At 34.0% G+C, this 19,708-nt stretch overlaps 1 protein-coding gene across 12 annotated transcripts in view; it reads left to right on the top strand.

Moving 5' to 3' along the window:
- Positions 1-1,338: 1,338 nt before the first annotated feature.
- The window catches only part of LOC124301561 (multidrug resistance-associated protein 1), a 29,976-nt gene continuing 11,606 nt past the window's right edge, over positions 1,339-19,708 (top strand). For 5 of the 12 annotated variants that reach the window (XM_046756768.1, XM_046756770.1, XM_046756767.1 and 2 more), the window contains exons 1-17: positions 1,339-1,556; positions 7,822-7,948; positions 11,052-11,354; positions 11,784-11,921; positions 12,065-12,178; positions 12,258-12,457; positions 12,622-12,642; positions 12,727-12,912; positions 13,029-13,683; positions 14,927-15,073; positions 15,712-15,796; positions 15,981-16,180; positions 16,434-16,935; positions 17,041-17,049; positions 17,921-18,098; positions 18,273-18,399; positions 18,515-18,722. In XM_046756768.1, coding sequence (XP_046612724.1) covers positions 7,904-7,948; positions 11,052-11,354; positions 11,784-11,921; positions 12,065-12,178; positions 12,258-12,457; positions 12,622-12,642; positions 12,727-12,912; positions 13,029-13,683; positions 14,927-15,073; positions 15,712-15,796; positions 15,981-16,180; positions 16,434-16,935; positions 17,041-17,049; positions 17,921-18,098; positions 18,273-18,399; positions 18,515-18,722 — 3,118 coding nt within the window. In that variant the 5' untranslated portion in view covers positions 1,339-1,556; positions 7,822-7,903. Of the gene's footprint in view, positions 1,557-1,873; positions 1,936-7,677; positions 7,697-7,821; positions 7,949-11,051; positions 11,355-11,783; positions 11,922-12,064; positions 12,179-12,257; positions 12,458-12,621; positions 12,643-12,726; positions 12,913-13,028; positions 13,684-14,926; positions 15,074-15,711; positions 15,797-15,980; positions 16,181-16,433; positions 16,936-17,040; positions 17,050-17,920; positions 18,099-18,272; positions 18,400-18,514; positions 18,723-19,708 lie in introns of those variants that run through there. The other 7 variants (XM_046756772.1, XM_046756764.1, XM_046756771.1 and 4 more) reach the window with 5 other exon arrangements.

Genomic DNA, 19,708 nt, shown 5'->3' with positions numbered 1-19,708 from the left:
TAAACAATCACAGTTGTTCCAATAAAGTAGCAAAAAGAGAATGCCCCGTTCGTTGACAATAATTGCAAGTCATTCTCAACGGTCCGACGACTAACGGGATCTCTATTTATCCGCCTAGCAGAATCGCCGTTTTAAACTAATTCATGTCAGCAACAGGTATTAATTTATACTTGTTCGTGACATAACGCGAGTGATGACGCAAACATGATTATAATACTAAAATAGCCGAACATATTTAATTTAGGAATTTTATTTGTATATTTGTATCAACCTTGGCGACTTTGCATCAAGATTACAAACCGTGAAACAGCTGTAATTTCACCAACAGATTTACAGTACTGCTATAATTCTATATTTACGTGCGAGTTGAGACTCTGCTGCAAAACTTTATCGCATCACATCATAGATAGTATATTGTATAAACACAGTCGCGCTGTAGGCTGCACGCATCAACAACTAATTGCCGGGAAATTAGTGTAGATACAGCTTCTTTCATTTCCTGTATACGAAAAGAGAAACTCTCAATATATTCTGACTATCGATTATTACAAAAGAAAACGGGATTTAAATTATTGGTTGCCTGTCCTTTGAAATCTACCTCAACTCTGTGACAATTGATTTTTAAAATTTTTTATCCATCAAAGTAACGTATATGATCATCACGTGATCTGATGAGGTAGGAGCTATGTTGTAATCGTAAACCGATGAATAACAAAAACGGGAAAGGCGCTAATCTTCCGATGAATGAAGTGAATGAGGTGATTCCTTTTAATTTGATTCAATTCGAAATCATTTACAGCGTAACAGACGACGAACGTACAAATCTTTAAAGATTTTTATGTCGGTAATGTTATGAAATCATTGACATCTCACAAATACAATATATCGGTTCGGTGTATATATGACAATCGTTTAGTTCAATGCTCCATTACCTCTCATATCAATCGCGCTGTTAAAATACACTATTATAAACAGCTAGTATATTTAAATCTGAAAACCGACTTACGGAGACCAATCATTAATTAATCCTGCGAAAATACTGGATATAATAAGCTATAATTTATTTTTGGTACACAGAGTAATGATTTTATGAAGAAAGATTCAACGTATTTTGGTTATTTATTTATTTAGAATCAAATTTATGGATACTACAATTATTTGTCCATTGCACATATATTTCTCGGACGCGCCTGCAGAAACACGGATATTGACAAATGATCAACGTAACGTTCGAATTTCACATTGATCGCTACCGCGACTTGTTGCGTACGGTACATTCACTGACGGATATATCCCTCCTTGTACAATTAGTGTCGAGTGACGATAGTCAATGTATTCATTGTTAGTCGGTGAACAGCCAGCGAACGAGCGGCTTGGCGCGGCTCTAACGAACTCGTGCGATAATTCAAGCGTGCAAAGTTATACCGAATTAAGAACATCTGTGCTCAATACACATGGCAACAAATTTTAGTTTACCCAATGATATTATAAAAAGTTATCGACAATCTTTCGCGAATTACGAAACGTTGAGTACACTGCGGATTAAAACCCAGCACGTAAGTGAAGAAAAAAAAAAAAACCTTTAAAGCTCAGTTCAGTGCTTGACAAATTTTAGACTCGGGATTGCGTTGAAATTATTAACCCAGGGATATATTGAACTGTGCCTGATTTATCCTACACCACAGTTTATATATTCGTAAATAACGGTACAATCCTGAGGATTTTATCTTCAAAGTTCAGAGTAAAACCATAACACAATATGTAATATGTACCGAACGTGTATTATTACATTGAAGTTGCGCACATATATTTATAGTGTAATTCTTTCTTGTAAATCCCTCTTTACGTTTTTATCAAACTTCTTCGGATATAGCGATTTTATTCCGCCGCTGAAGTGCCGAGACTGTAATTATACAGTGTTTGTGCGAAGGAGCGGTAAGTTGTATTATACATTTTTTTTATCGATCGGATTTAGCACACGGCTTACATTTTGTTACAAGTATCTATAAATCGTAAAAATACTTCCGAATGATTTTCAGTCCACGCGATACTTGTTAATCATTTTTCGGAGGCACAGATATCGTTGGTACGTAAAGTGCAGTATCACGTATTTACGCAAAATTTTATCTTGCCCCATTGTGTGTGTATAGCAATATCATAACTGATAAGAAATATCCCACGGATTACTCGTTTTTCCATGATTTATATAAAATACAACATTACAGTTCACATATGAAAAAACTTGACGATCGAATAGATCCTCTGTTGAGTTTATCGCCGAAATATCATATTTCCGATGATTTATAACGAAAACTTTAACGGTCATCAATTTAATATACTTCAATTGTTTAAATATACCTACCCATCTACCTATCTACAATTTATAATCTGTGCCAATTCATTTTTATTGATTATTCCGATTCCTCGTACCTTTATCATGAATAATATATATTTCAAAGTACATATAATACGAAACACATATACGTTTAATTGCGGATGCAATGTGGTTTTTGTGGTGAACAATTGTAGTTTATTATTGATTTATTTAAAAAATAGTTTACTAAATATCAGAAAAAAATACCAGTGTATCAGACTTTGAACAATTTATTCCGAATCACTTAGATTAATGAAATACATTGATCAGAATGGCAACAGAAATTATTTATATCAGATGCACATTGCAATTAAAAAGATGAAACAATTGTGAATGCGGGTTCAAATCGTGAACAACAAGTACGCAGGCTTGCTCGAATACAGCATGACTGATAATAGTTGAAGCGAATCAAGCTCCAGGCTTACGATCATACAGTTTATTTTAACTCTAACGGGAATCATTGTTATATGCTTCCTTTGTTGTCTCGAACAATATACATTTTAACGATAAGAAGCGTCCGGAAACTTGTAGTTTGCTAACGGGGTTAAAAGTCCGCGACAATGATCGTTACAATTACGAATCTTGACAAATTCTTTTTAGAAATTAGAAATTCCAATATTTACCGTGTCTAGGGATACGTCAACTTTCGACGCTATGAGCCATCTGTTTTAGTAGTTTGAAAACGGGTACCATGCAGACAATCGATTATACTGTGTCATACCCAAGGAAATTCGAATTCGGTCGAACGCATATTACATAATAGGTTTGAAATTCATACACTGAATAATTTTCCAACGAGTATATACTGAGTAAATCTGACATCGTAACAACGATAATTTTATTTTAAAAAATCGGAGCATAATGTAATTCGATACAGTTGGCTTTTATACCTCTCTCCGTCATGCGATAGGGTAGCTTATTGGGGGCAAATGGGGACAGTATTCAACTTCGTATACTGCTGTTCGTGCGGTGTGGCAATGGCATGGCTTGTATAAATGGTTTGTTACAAGCGTGCGTTTACATATTTTGCGACGTAAGGTGTTTCAGAATTAGAACTGCATCGATCGATCCACTGCACAGGTCTGTGGTATCGAAATCTCATTCGAATATCATAAAATCCACCTAATTAATCTCTGCGTCCGTACGTGTCGTTAAACTCTTGGAAACATGAGGTGGCGATATTGATTTCAGGAAGCAACATTAATTCATTTCGTATTGAACCACGTGTCTTACAATTACTCGATAAATGTCATTTTTTTTTTCAGCTAGCTAGTGAAAGTACCTACTTGTTGAAGGGTACAAGGAATGTGTTCGAACTAGTATTCACACTAGCTAGCATATTTTCGTAATATGCAAACCCTAGTCCTCGTGATTAGATTTAGTTACTAGAAAAATTCAGTAAACAGGTATGGTTAAAAAAAACTGTTTGAATATTGATGGAAATACGAAAAACGAGGTACGCCGAACCATTTTGCACTATTACCGATCCTTTTTTGGTACTTGTAACGCAAAATCAGTTTATTCGTTTATTTATACTCTATTTTTTTAGTTGAATAAGGACTTAACATAAATTTATTGCTGCACAAGCATTAAATTTTTGCAACAGTTGCAAGAAAATATAGTAACAGTGATCGTAATGAGAAAGAACAGTAACGGATACTAGACTTTCTGGTAACAGCTGGAAAACTAATTTTCATTTTGTACCTAGAACTATATTTTTCGATTGTGGTAAAAAATGAAAATAGCTAAAGACTGAGCGGTAACCGGAATTAAAAATTTCTCTCAGTGTATGAAATAACGGTCAAACATTTCCTTGCATGTAACTCAACATCATATATGAGGCAATACGCGTTGAGCATGACAAGCAAAATGCGGATTAATCTTATCTCTTGTCATCAGCCAAGCTGCTGTACATATGTACAATGTTTATGCATTTTTTCTGATAAAATATTGTGGAACCATATCGCGTTATGCTACATGTACTGTACATACCTCCACGTATTTTTTCACACTTGATAACGGAATATAATACCTCACAGTATTTATACTGTGGGTAATATCGTGTGTACTCTATGATTGCATGTAATTCCAACGGTCTTATTATTTTTCAAGCATTGTAGAACAAGTGTTTTTTCACGCTTTCAGGTATACAATTTTTCCTACTTCGTTACCATGGTTAGTAATTGTTGTGTCACAGTTGCAGCAATTGGACGGACTATACATAATGTACAAAACTGTGAATCATTCTTCATACTCTGCATCTATGCAGCGGTCATAAACTTTACTTCTATATTTTTAATGTTATTCGGAAAAATATCATTCTCAGTGTAACCGGAATGAAGTTATATTGTGATGTGTAATTATACATGGATTCGTTCTGCTGTAACAAACAACCATCACATATCCTCTAAATCATTTGAATTTAATTTTAATCATTTTCAAGTGTGTGTGTGTTTTTATCAGCGGAATTACACATACAAGATTTGAGATATTAGACAAAATATCGCATATCTAGAAAACGAGTCAAAACTAGGGCGTGATTTATAAAAAAAAAGTTAGAATAATAGGAAACCAGTTAACAGTAATAGTAAAACAGTTTTTTTTTTGCCATCATTCAGTATTATTTATTTTTTTATTTTTTTTATTTTTAATATAAAAGAGTGTATTTTTCAGCGTAAATTGTCCTAAGGAAAACTCTGTTTTTACTCTACCAGAGAATTACAAAAACAGTATATCTATAAACTGTGTGTAAAAGTATGTATATTCTCGAAACATTCAACGACTTTTCTAGTTCAACGGACTGGCCGCGTAAGTGTTATATGTATATGATGCAATAATTTTCGAATCTGATGACAGTTAACGTTAAAAAAAACAAAGAAATGTATCAGAATTATTACGCGAACTCGTATTCATAGCAATAGCAGTACGTATGTAGTACCACGTGTCCACTGTCAAGTGGAATCGACACTGATGAACACGTGGTTGCGTCACTGTATTATACGTGCACACAGTTGATTCCTTGTGTTCACTTTGCGTGTGCAACATTTCATTCAGAGTCAATTTGTGGGTTAAATTGACAATTGTTGTCCCGAGGGCCGCATAGCAATGAACGCGGTCTAAATTAATGATTGTCTTGAAATGGGAAGCGTCTTCTCTATTATTATATGAGAACTCGTGTGTTGCCGGTATTTACTTGACAGGCGAAAAGTAATTAGTTTATCGTATTGTTGTTGGTTTTTTTTTTTTGTTTTTTTCTTCAAATTTTCCGATTTTTACAGAAATTGGAATATTTGGTATTGTTTTGTACAAAATTGTAAACATGCATATAGTTTTTTGTAAATAATTGTTCATTTTCGTAAAAAATTGTTGTATCTTGTAAGTTTTTTACTGAAAAAATACAAACTTTCATGAAAATCTACAACTTTTTATTCGAAACTATATATATTTACAATTTTGTACGAGAACAATTTTTTGTACAGAATTTTACGAAATGTCTCAATTTCCTCAAAAATTCGTAGAAAATCTTAGAAATCATTTTCACCAGGGAAGACCTGCGTTCCGGGATAATCAACTGTTGTACGTTTTTAGTAATCATCAGTTAGAGTTTATACCTGCGCTAAGTTCGGCAATTAAACTGTAACACGTTACAAAAATTTTCCCCCAGTCTTACCGAAGACGACGGCCATGATATCTGTAAACCGCATATGTAAATGAATAACTCGGTTATTTTTAAATGTGATTTAATACAAACGACGAGAAAATAACACGCCCCTGGAACACTTATTCTAAGGTATAAACAACTACACACATATTATGTATATCATTGAGTATTGACCTATTTGATTTAATTTCGCAGTATCGCAGAGTATTCGATATCACCTTTCTGTAATGTTATGTATGAACCAGATACAGCTACAAATCAACTACAGTTCTTTATTATGACAGAGAAAGAAACTGTGACTGTTATTACTTATTTTTCAGTATCCGGGATTGTATTTGATTATTTTGATAAATTCGACAGTCAGGGGATCTTTGTTTTTTAAATTACACGTACGTAATTTTGCAGACAATAGTCGCCGATTATTGTATTGTGTAAAAAGTTTTTTTTATTTTGAAATTAATCAAGAATTGCCTGCAACGATTGCAGTGACATGTTGATAATGCAATTATAAGGATTTCTTTATCTATTAGGTCTATCGACAACGCAATTAATTGTTTTCGAATAAGAATTATAAGTCTTCCGTAATTTTAGAAATATACGACTCCTAAAGTATAATCGAAATAACTTTAACATTCGCTTGTTCACTGATAGGAATAGGAAGAGTGGAGGGGAAAGCGGATTGTAATCAGCACAAAGTGAGATGATATGAAGTAGTTTTATTTGAATATACGAGCCGTATGTATACATCAAGTATCAATTATTAATCTCTTTTCTTCTTCTTCTCTTCTCTTCTCTTTTTCTCTGTAATATGTACGATAGAAATCAACGTCTCTCGACTTGTCCGTCCGTCCGTATATTAGCTTATAACTCCAGAACTACCGAATTGATTTTGATTGTTTTTTTTCTACGAATAGCTACAACGTCCGATCAGGTTTTAGGCTATATTTCGCTTCGAGCAGATCAATAGATTTGTAGATATAACGATATTTGTAAGCCGAGTCTGAACACGATGATGCGAATGCTGACCAAACTCTACAGATAGAGGAATTTTATGTTTAGGAGTTTTCAAGGTCTCGATGAGGTCTACAAAAAAGTTCCGTGAGTATATGGTTATATTGTCCAATAGTTTTCCCACGAGAAATATTTGAAAATATTCGCGAATGGAGCCGCAACGTGCCGCTAGTATCGTGTACTTGTAATCAGGCATCTCGGTCGGCAGAACAGAAAATGTAAGTATTTGAATACAGTGAACTCGCGAAGGTGAAATTTACGTAAACAGAACGTTGACCGGGAATTTAATAAAGGGGGTTTCATTAACCCGCTTATTCCGTTAGATCCGACCGATAAAATCACTTAGTGTCGACTTGTGTCAGAAAATTCACATAAAAAGAAATCGGCCAAAATTTGAAAACCACTTGCCGCGACGATTCGTTGGGCAAAGCCTAAGGTGTGTTCCGAAAATAACCGGCAGCGCTAAAAACTCCCTAGCACAGAGACAGAGCAAAAAAGATAAGAGATTGTTGAAAGCACTGGGAGTGACTGGGAGTCAATATTGGAACACACCCTTAAGTGTGCATATGCGAAGTGAGTACGCCATCTCTATTGTCAGCGTTATTCGCGGAACGCCAAGCACACCAAGCACACTTTCTCCTATCGAATTGGTTAGCAACGGTAGTCCCCGTCCCCCTTGTGTATGACATGTGCAATCAGCAATGACGATAGCCCGCATTGTGGTGTGTAGGATCAAGTTCATTAATTAAAACGTTAATATTTTTGTGCTTTGCAGAATAGACGAGAGGGACGAATGGTAAGGTTACAACGACGTAAATTTCGCCGTTAACGTCTGGCTTAGGAGTAAATGTGGCATCATGTCAAACCATTCGATGGACAACTTTTGTGGCTCTGCGTTTTGGGTAAGTACTTTAAATGGAATACAACATTTCGTATATTTACAGCGTTTTTATCGAAACACTTTCTCAATGTGTTTTTCGGCTAACGGACACCGGTTATTACTAGTAAGATTACATCATAACGCGCCATCCGTACACAGCCCAGTGTGTTATTCAACAAATTTGAGATTATGGACTTTCTAAACGGGTCCTTTAACCTCACTTATGCATCCACTTACATACATTGTACTTACACATCCACTCTTCTATCCATATCATTATATGATCCACTCATTGTCTTTTTAATCTTCCTTTCTGGCTATCTCTAGTTGCGGCAAGTAGCAAAGTACTCTTTTTTTTTTTGTTTAATTTTTTTTTTTTTTGCTTCTAATCTATACATATTTACACTGATTTAATTTATATTCATTAATTTAGATCTTGGACGTTCTGTGTCTTTTGTTTCATTGAATATTAGCACTTGTCAAAGGTCGTGTCTTGTATGACCGAAATACAAAACGTTAAAGTCAAATTAGATGTTATATCATTTGAAATTGTGTTAAATCGTAATTTGTACTCTGATTTCATTGACTATTCATGTTATTTATTTAAGAATTCACCGTAATAAGAGTGATTTAATTAAAAGTACAAAAACTAGTCGCTTGTGAAGGTACCGCATGGTGTTTCAAAATAGGAAGAGCAAAACTAGATTCGTTAAACGGCCGATATAATCTTTTACTTGTTACATTTATTGTATATTATGACTTCATTTGAAGGCCTTGGTTCATAAAGCATCGCGATCTGCTGAAACTCCGAAACTATAGCTTTTTTTGACTGATCATCGCACAGATTGCTTGTTAACGCTTTCCATTGATTGGGATTCCCCGTTGGCACAATCCAATCATTGTCAGTTCTCACATTAAAATGGCCAGTGTTTATTATGAATTGGTCGACATGAATCTTCTGGCCAACATGAGAATGAGAACTATTTGCTAATTTTTTTAAACTAATTCAAACGACATTTATTAACTGTCACAATCGATTAAACTTCCTTTCAAACGGAATTTGTGTTTCGTATTCATTTTGATCTCATGTTCAGAAATTCATAGTTATAAAATATTTCTCAATTCAATACAATGTCAATATATCTATTAGACTGGGCCAAAAAAAACGAAGAATTTTTTTTTTTAATGGTACTGTAAAAACATTGTTCATGACGACAAATAAAAATTATCCTGAAAGTTTGAGCCTTTAATATTAATATTAAGGGGTGTATCGTTACAGCTATTGATTTTTTAACAGTTACCGCATTTTTTTTACCCAAAATCCGTCAATTATCAATCTGAAAAATTTTATCAATCCATATTTTTGAAGGAAATTAAATTTCCTACAAAAAAGCTCTCTTACTAAATGGACGTAGATCGAGCCGTTTCCTTGTAATTGTGCCTTAAACAATGATTTGTTTTTTCAAATTTTTGTTTGAATTTTTTATTTTTGGAATTACCAGAAAAATCAATATTTTCATAGAATCAAACCATTATTTTTGTGGGAAATTTGATGCTCTACAAAAAAGGTCTCTTAACATTTTTCATGAAATTCATTCCTTTAAAAGTTATTCGACATTGAAATTGTATTCAAAAGTAATCTGAGTGTCTACTAACTTCTAAAGGAGTGAATTTTATGAAAAATGTTAAGAGACCTTTTTTTTAGAGCATTAAAATTGTATTCATAAGTAATTTCAATGTCGAATAACTTTTCAAGGAGTGAATTTCATGAAAAATGTTAAGAGACCTTTTTTGTAGAGCATTGAAATTGTATTTAAAAGTGATTTCAATGTCGAATAACTTTTAAAGGAGTGAATTTCATGAAAAATGTTAAGAGACCATTTTTGTAGAGTATCAAATTTCCCACAAAAATAATGGTTTGATCTATGAAAATATTGATTTTTCTGGTAATTACAAAAATCATAAATTCCAACAAAAATTTGAAAAAACAAATCAATGTTTAAGGCACGATTACAAGGAAACGGCTCGATATACGTCCATTTAGTAAGAGAGCTTTTTTGTAGGAAATTTAATTTCCTTCAGAAATTTGGATTGATAAAATTTTTCAGATTGATAATTGACGGATTTTGGGTAAAAAAATGCGGTAACTGTTAAAAAATCAATAGCTGTAACGATGCACCCCTTAATATTAATATTAAAGGCTCAAACTTTCAGGATAATTTTTATTTGTCGTCATGAACAATGTTTTTACAGTACCATTAAAAAAAAAATTCTTCGTTTTTTTTTGGCCCAGTCTAATATCTATTTAAATTTTACTGTTTTAGTAATTTCTTTTATTTATTTTTTTGCTTCTTCACATCTATCTCTACACATGCATCCACAGTGTAGTGCTTACCGGGTTTTTTTTATTTTATTTTTTTTTTTTTCGTACCCTTTCAAATTTAACAATTCATGAAGCTGAAATTAGTAATGGTATTGTAACGATGCATGTTTAGGAAATATTGTTATTTTGCAGGGTAACGTTAGAACTGTCTGAAATTCAGTAGATCATGATGAAGCACGACGTTTTCATGTTTTTTAAATTGCAAAATAGTATTTTTTTTTACAATGTTTCATAATGCTGATGTTACTAATTTAGTGTTTCAATAATTTGCAGTCTCTAGTTTTCTCTCTGACACTCCAACAGTTTCCAAATGTTTTATCACCTGCAGTCTAACTCCGATAGCGAAAAAAATTATCACGACGTATGGATCGCTTGGAATTTTATGCTATCAAACCCACAACACTCCACTTTTTGATCTATAAGTTATACAGGAATGACATGTACTTTGTACATCATTCGTCCTGAAACGTCTCTTTATGTATTTCTTACATTCTTTCTCTTGTTTAACTCTACTAGTTTGTTACACTGCCTGTATCTACCATAAACTAATTTTGAAAATTGTGGCTTCGTGTACTCTTACAAATTTGATCTGGTAGCATATGAATAAGCCTTCATTTTCTATGCTACCCATGCATGGGAATCTCTTGGCTCATTAGAGCGATGTTTTGTTAATTTATTCTTTCTTCAATTCATTCAATTCAGAATGTGAGACAAATACAATGATGCGTAATATTTATTTCAGGATCTAAACGTGACGTGGTATACAGACAATCCAGATCTCACAGAATGCTTTCAAAAAACAGTATTAGTATGGACGCCTTGTGTATTTCTCTGGACATTTTGTTCAATGGAAACTTACTACATCTTAAGTAGCAAAAGAAGGAACATACCGTTTACATGGATACTTATATCTAAACTATTACTAACTTCTCTGTTAGTCATACTTTCGATAGCTGATCTTGGCTATGCAATCTATTCTCAGGCCAATGGTGAAACAGTTTACAGCGTGGATTATTGCACCCCGCTTATCAAGCTCATCAGTTTTGTAAGTATCTTTGTTTATAATAAAACAAACGCGTATCACTATCATTCTAATGGTAGATTGGTAATAACTGGGACGTATATGAATATATAAATAATGGATATGGGAGAATGAAATTACACTCTGTGTGAAATCATTCGTACTTTATAACAAGGTTTGGAATTTCAATGCTGAAATATTACTTGCAGCTGACAATGATAAATATAAAAATCGTATGACATACATTTTGATCGAGCATGTCCTTGAAAATTATATACATCTTCTAAAACTAAAAGCATAACTTTGCAGTAGTTTGTACTGTTTATCGGCAAAGTGTATTACAAAAAATGACTTTATGTCTGTTACCCCTTATTTTGGAAAGAAAGACCCTAACATAGCAGGTCATATTTTTAACCTTTATTCTACCATTTATATTCGATTTCTATGCACCAGGCTATGGCGTTAGTGCTACTTTTATACAATAGGAAATATGGAATGCGGACATCTGGATTACTTTTCCTGTTCTGGTTCTTACTTGCTTTGTGCGGGGCCGTCCAGTACAGAAGTATAATACGTGGACATAATCAATCGGTAAGTTCTGTCATAAGTAATAATTCTAATTCAAACTTTAGAGTTTTTCATATTTTCTTTTTTGTTTGAAAATATTCGTTGTATACAGCATGTGCCGAGGATATGAAAATGCACCCCAGCATGAATGAATTAAAATTTTTCAGACCGAGGTAACATACTCATATGTCTCTTACATGATCTATTATCCAGTGGTTCTGGTCCTGTTCTTGCTACACTTTTTCGTTGATGGCGAACCAAGGTTTTCTGAATATAAACCGGTGAGTATATGACGTAATCTACCTCTACGTAAAACATGAAAGTACCAAACAAGAGTTATCTGACATTAATTATTTCTAGGTGGAACGACCATGTCCCGAAACAAATTCATCGTTTCCATCGAAAATCCTGTTCACTTGGTTTGATCCTATGGCATGGAAAGGTTTTAAAAAACCTCTTGAAACAGATGATCTCTGGGCAATGAATCCTGAAGATACAGCTGCAGAAATTGTACCAAAGTTTGATAAATATTGGATGGAAACTTTAAGAAAAACGGATAAGTACGTGTATTTCTAAGGTTTTGAAATTCCGTCCATTTCTTCTTCATCATCAGGCGCAGGGAATTTATATGTTATACTTAATATAATACAAAATCTTCATATTTGATTATTTTTCACGTGTAATTTTTCGAATATATTGTATTGTTTATATTATTGCTATCAAGGCTGTTTTGGACATATTTTGGGTAAGGATAATAATATTGAGAACTCGCTGTCTTACAATCCATAGATGTTTTGTAATATGTAATTAACCAGTTTACTTTTTACAGTGCACAAGGTACAAAGGCATCATTCAGAAAATCCTCAGGTCAAGTAGACTTCAATAGTGCCAGACGAAAAAAAATAGCCTCGATCTTGCCAGCTCTCTGTAAGGCGTTTGGACCAACATTTTTATTTGGCTCACTACTGAAACTGTCTCAGGATATTTTAACATTCGCCAGTCCACAAATATTGAAGTATATATAAACTTGAATATCAAAAAATATGTCACTGCTTTACACTCACACTGCTCATTTTTCTGTGTAATCAATGCTGCGGCATTTCATTTAAAAACTTCAATCTTCTTTTCTAGATTTCTCATTGCTTTTGTTGAAACCAAGGACTCTAGTGGCAATTTTGGCGAACCTTTGTGGAAGGGATACTTTTATGCTGTCCTACTTTTCTTAACGGCAACTGTTCAAACACTGGTCTTGTCTCAATACTTCAATCGAATGTTCTTAGTTGGGTTACGGATTCGCACAGCACTGATTGCAGCTATTTATCGTAAAGCTTTGAGAATGTCAAATGCTGCGCGTAAAGAGTCAACTGTTGGCGAAATCGTAAATCTAATGTCCGTCGATGCTCAAAGATTCATGGACCTAACTGCGTACATAAACATGATTTGGTCAGCACCATTGCAGATTATGCTCGCTTTGTATTTCTTATGGGATACCCTTGGAGCATCCGTGCTGGCTGGTCTTGCTGTTATGATTATCTTAATCCCAGTCAATGCACTGATTGCTAATAAAGTGAAAACGCTACAAATCAGGCAAATGAAGTGCAAAGATGAAAGAGTTAAATTAATGAACGAGGTATTGAATGGCATTAAAGTTCTTAAGCTATATGCCTGGGAACCATCTTTTGAACAGCAAATATTGAAGATTAGGAACAAAGAGATACAGGTTTTAAAGGAAGCTGCTTACCTCAATGCCGGTACAAGCTTCATCTGGTCCTGCGCCCCTTTTTTGGTAAGTCAGTTATATATTTCGCCATTGACATACCTACTTCATGTTAAATTCAGTTTTCATTACTGTGAAACCTTAATAACAATTGTGATTGATTTTACGCTACAAATAATACCCCAAGATTATATTAAATATTTTCTAATTTATGAAATCTTTTTGTTTTACCCGATATTGGTCATTTTGCAATACACAATGATCTTTAGGAAATACAATGAGCAATCAAGGCACTGAACACCATCATTTCGCGAAGTGATAATTATGAAAAATTTTAGTAGTGATGGATCCAAAAGGCATCCTTACAGTAAGCATCCAAAATAGTGATTCATCTCACATTTATTCCACTTTGAGGATGGGTGATACTGTTGCTGAATTTGGGATAATTTTCTTAACTTCACATGAATTTTAATTGCATTCGTAAAACATGTGATCCATAGTTCAAAAATTTAATTTCCGTCTCTTCATACCGACAAAATGGGATTTACGAGATATTCAAAAATTGAAGTGTGTATAGGTATGCCTCACATCCTTAGCTACGTACGTACTCATCGATGAAACACATACTCTGGATGCTACGTTGGTTTTTGTATCGCTCACTCTGTTTAACATCATCCAAACGCTGATGGTTATGTTCCCGCAGCTCATCATTTTCAGTGTGCAGGTGATACCAGACACAAGATACAATGTTCAAGATGCTGGATGTCTGCTATTAGTGCTTTGATTTCTTTCTTTCCTACTGATCACCAATCTCCAATTACATCGATCCTTCAATCTTACATCAATTTTTTTGGAAATTGGAATACGCTCAAATGTTGAAGTATCAACGAATTTACATGTTGCAAATTTAAAGAAAAAAACCTTCTTCTCATTGATCTTCCGTGCTTAGACTTTGGATCATCAATAATAAAAGCGGTCCTGATAATGTAAAACATGCCTGGATTAAATTATTTAAGTATCGCGACTGCTGGACAATTTAAAGTATCCAACTTTATCGATGAATACTTTTAATTTGGCTTGAAAATGAACAATAATACTTGGGACTTTCGAACCTTTGCTTTTATGACCAACCTGTATAAGCTTCTTTTTAATTAAAATTCATGACAGCTTGATAAAATCTTATTGATGTAGGTGCAAACACCCCAAAGGCTATATGTAACTGGATGAATTTCCAAGTACTACACTCCTTCTATCTTCATACTATTAGCACAGTAATTTCTTTATTCTATGCTGCATGATGTAATTCATCTAGGTCTCTCTGGTATCGTTCGCCACATTTGTACTTTCCAATGAAGAAAACGTTTTGGACAGTACGAAGGCCTTTGTTTCTCTCAGTTTATTCAATATCCTGAGATTTCCGCTCTCCATGTTACCCATGATGATCAGCAATATGGTCCAAGTAAGTTATATCGTGAACAATACCACACATGAATTTTCATGGAATACATACAATATCTCTTTGATGACAACTGCGATCCAAGTACCTCAATTAAAACTTTCAGTATTTACCTTATTGTTCTTTGAAATGAAGCTAAAACTATCCACAGTCTTTCATAGCATTCGATCTGTTTCATCCTGAGATGCTTCAAACTTATATTGATGAACGCTAAACTAGCCGAGGTATCTAGATTCATACTTTCACTTCAAATTTGGAATGTGCACTAAACCATTGCGCGTAGTTCACAATATAAAATGTATTAATATTAAGTTATCAATCATATAATTTGTAAATAAATAACAATGTAGAGGTTTTCATCTCTGTAATACACTTCTATCTTCCGAAATATTTTAAGGCTATAGATGCAACATATTGTCATAACTAATAATGAATGAAAGTATTGAGTCTAAAAAGATATCACTTTTCAATAAACGACAAGTATTCAGTTGAAATGATATTACAAATTTCGTGTCTTTTTTATGAAAATAAGTCTATATAATATTCATTTACTTCCCTGAGAACTTGTCGTATGATTTGATTTCTATTGAATGTCCCTGGGATATGAGCATCGCCTATAATGAAATATTTGGTTTACTTAGACATCAGTATCTGTGAAGCGTATTAACAAATTCATGAATTCAGAAGAATTGGATCCCAACAATGTGCAACATGACCCATCTGAACGTGAGTTAGATTCTAAGAGCAATTACCGAAAATAACTTGTACTATTTAATAGTAGAGATTAGCAATCTATCTTATTCATCAGAGATTAGCAATGCATAAACATAGAATATTTGGAAGAAATTAGTTTTGTTATTAATCTTCTGTCAAATAGTCGATAATGAAATGATTTTATAATAACTTTCAGCGCATCCCTTGGTTATTGAAAATGGAACTTTCACATGGTGTGTTGATGAATCTGATAAGCCAACGCTGCGAAATATTAATTTGCATGTTCAGCAAGGACACCTTGTAGCTTTTGTCGGCTCGGTAGGTTCAGGAAAAAGCTCTCTGGTATCAGCACTGCTTGGTGAAATGGATCGGTTGGGTGGCAGAGTGAATACGAAGGTAAGGCAGTCGAAAGACAAAATTATAACGTATGAATGCAAAATCTTATTCGTAATTCTGGACATTGTATGCAGTTTTGGAGGATCCTGACGTGACAATTTGTACTGCATTTTATTCTCATCAAAGTCTATTCTGTAACGCCCAGTCCGCTACAATATATTTTGCTTGTAATATGAAAGTCCCATACCGCTGGATCAAAATTGTGTATGGTTATAGAAATACTTATTTTAAATGCCATTTAATAATCAAATAGGGTTCGATCGCCTACGTGTCACAGCAAGCCTGGATTCAAAATGCAACATTGCAAGACAACATTCTATTTGGCAAATCTCTCGATAAAAGTCTTTACAACCGTGTCATTGAAGCATGCGCTCTAAAACCAGACCTTGAAATGTTGCCGGCGGGAGATAAGACCGAAATTGGTGAAAAAGGTATCAACTTGTCTGGTGGGCAAAAACAAAGAGTATCTTTGGCTAGAGCTGTTTACAGTAACGCAGACATATATTTCATGGATGATCCTTTAAGTGCGGTGGATTCTCACGTTGGCAAACATATTTTTGATAATGTCATTGGCCCTAGTGGAATGCTAAAGAAAAAGACAAGAGTCTTAGTTACACACGGAATTACTTATTTGCCAGAAGTGGATGACATTATTGTTATTAAAAATGGCGAAGTAACTGAACGTGGCACGTACAAGCAATTGTTGGAAAAGAAGGGTGCCTTTGCTGAGTTTCTGGTACAACATCTGCAAGAAGGTATACATTAATATATTCATGAATTAAAAAATTCAGTTTTTTCTGACAACAAAATATTACTCTCGTGTACTGATATTGAATGGTTCTATTTTTCATGGGGCCAAGTCGGAAATTGTAAGTCAAAAATAAGATGGTGACAACTCTTATTCTTACTTCATTTTGTCATTTCAGTATCTAACCCTAGGAGCTTCAAAAATTACTATTTTCTGCTTAAACCTATAGCAATGAAAATCTATACATATATAGGATTGAGATTTTATTTTTAAATATTGAGAATGTTGAACTCTACTTACTTATTTTTGTATGGCTTTTGAATCGTTTTATAAATTATAACAGATCATCACCAACAACCAATCTCAGGATGCAAATATATAATGTCTGTTGCATTGTACCAATGATTTTGCTGATTCGTTGATATTCACATTGGTTCAGTAATGTAAATAACCAAATGTTAAATAACCAAAAATTCGAATGATTATTATCGCATTTTTATAACTTGATTGATAATTGTTAAACTTGATTCTTTCTCAACACCAATTAATTATACAATATGCATGGCCTTAAAAATACACTGAGGATATCTTGTGGTAAACTTTTCGAGCCACGTAATACCTCACGTTATGTGGAACATCTGGTGAAAGGGCAATCTCCAAGCCATGTGCGCATCGCTAACGCCAGCACACACACAACTTTTACATGAGCTAAGCGTAGCGGTTAAATGGTGCGAAAGAAAACTCGCTCACGTGTTGGCGATAGCAGTGTGCGCGTGGCCCAAAAGTTGTATTTTCACCGGGGATTTCCTGCGTATCTCGCACTCTCCACTGCAAGTTAACCTGTGCCGTGAGTGCGAAAGGCCTGCTTCAAAATATCATATTTGTATTTTCATTTGTTACATGGCTGTTTGTAAATACTAATTAGTTGTTCACCTAGTATAATCACAAATATACTCTTTTTTCCAACTTATCCATTTTATAATATGAATCAGTGGAGGCTGATGCAGTATCAGAAGCAGACCTTGATGAACTAAAACAACAGCTTGAATCAACGATTGGCACGGATGATTTGCAGCAAAAGTTATCAAGAGCTAGATCCAGGGTATCTGAAAGTCACAGTGATTCTGGATCTGTGAATGAAAAACGATCACTTAACGGTTCACTTAAAAGGTACGAGTACGTTTTACATGAATTTAACTTGAGATCATTGACTTGAAGTTCATAATCTTAACTGTATGTTGCGATAAACGCTATTGTGACAGATGATTGAAAAATTATAAGGCAGACAAGAATCCTAGCGCAGTCAACTGTCCCATATTTGAATTCCATGTTATTTTGTTACAGACAATATTCAATAGATAGTCACAACTCTGTTAGTTTGCTTCATAGAAATAGTGTGAAGGAAAAAGATGCATTACCAGTTAAGGTTGGAGAAAAACTTATCGAGGTTGAAAAAACTGAAACCGGAAGCGTAAGTAGCATCAAATTGCAGCCCCATTGTTCACAGGGAAGAATAAATTATTCGGATGTAAGACTTATTGCAAATTAAACATGTCTCATGCTTGTTCTGGTATTTCCTATTTCAGGTCAAATGGAAAGTGTATTCTCACTATCTTCGCTCTATAGGCTGGTTTTTAACCGTTTCCACGATTGTAATGAATGCTGTGTTCCAAATATTCAGTATTGGCTCCAATGCATGGCTCAGTAAATGGTCAGATGATAACACGACAGTTTCAGACACTGCAAAGAGAGACATGTACCTCGGAGTGTATGGAGGACTTGGTCTTGGGCAAGGTAAGCATATTGAAACTTGGAAAATTACGTTATCAATAAGTATATTGTAATGAAATTTACATGCACATACACACAGGCCTGATCGACGTGTTAGGATTGCAGCTCCGCTGCAACCAGATCATTGCCACATACGTTACAGAAGTCATTTAACATCTGATCACAAACTGCATATCATTCAAACTAATTAAATTCACAATTTTTCAGGATCATTACCCACTTTTTCTATCATAAAATTCATTACAATTTTTGTTTTCCCCAATATCTATATCCTAATTTTAATGCTGATAGCGATGTTTTTGCGTTAAATAACGGAATTATTGAATAGCTTGAGCGATTGTTCTCACACTAGGACGTATATATTTTTTTTTCTATTCACTGCTGTTATTATTTCGCTACATGCATACAAATATTCCTGAATTAACCGTTAACATGATGGTATTTTGGATCAATGCGACTGTCGTACTCTATTATGTAAGAATATGCGAATTACCACTCAGAGTTATGTATATATGGACAAGTGCTTGTGATACTATACGTATCTTCATCAGTTGAACTACTGATGAAGTGTACATTGAAAAGATTATTAATGATATCTAGTGACAAATGGAGAAGTTTCGTTCTATCATCTCTAATATTATTCAAAATATTCTTGTTAGAGTTTGAAAGTTATTTTGGGTGAGAATGTTATCGTCCTATATCCGATAGTTTTCTGTGCCTAACATTGAAAAACTGAAATAATTTTACAAGAGAAAATGTGGTATTGTATATTATTCAAAGCTCTTTTAATTTACTCTAATCATTGCATGATCGTATTTTATACCTTTTTGAAAACAGATCACGTGTCGTTTGCTGTGTCCAGTTAGCTGCTTATCGAACTTAACGTTGTCAAGTATTTCTTATTTCAATCATATTCGTTCAACACATCAGAATTTTCTAATTGGAATGATGATTAAACTTTCATTGCCGACTCAACCACAATGTTAATT

The sequence above is a fragment of the Neodiprion virginianus genome, chromosome 3 (assembly GCF_021901495.1).
Source record: "Neodiprion virginianus isolate iyNeoVirg1 chromosome 3, iyNeoVirg1.1, whole genome shotgun sequence".
Classification (NCBI taxonomy): domain Eukaryota; kingdom Metazoa; phylum Arthropoda; class Insecta; order Hymenoptera; family Diprionidae; genus Neodiprion; species Neodiprion virginianus.
The sequence above is the reverse complement of the archived record's forward strand: the minus strand, read 5'-3'. Positions and strand labels throughout refer to the sequence as shown.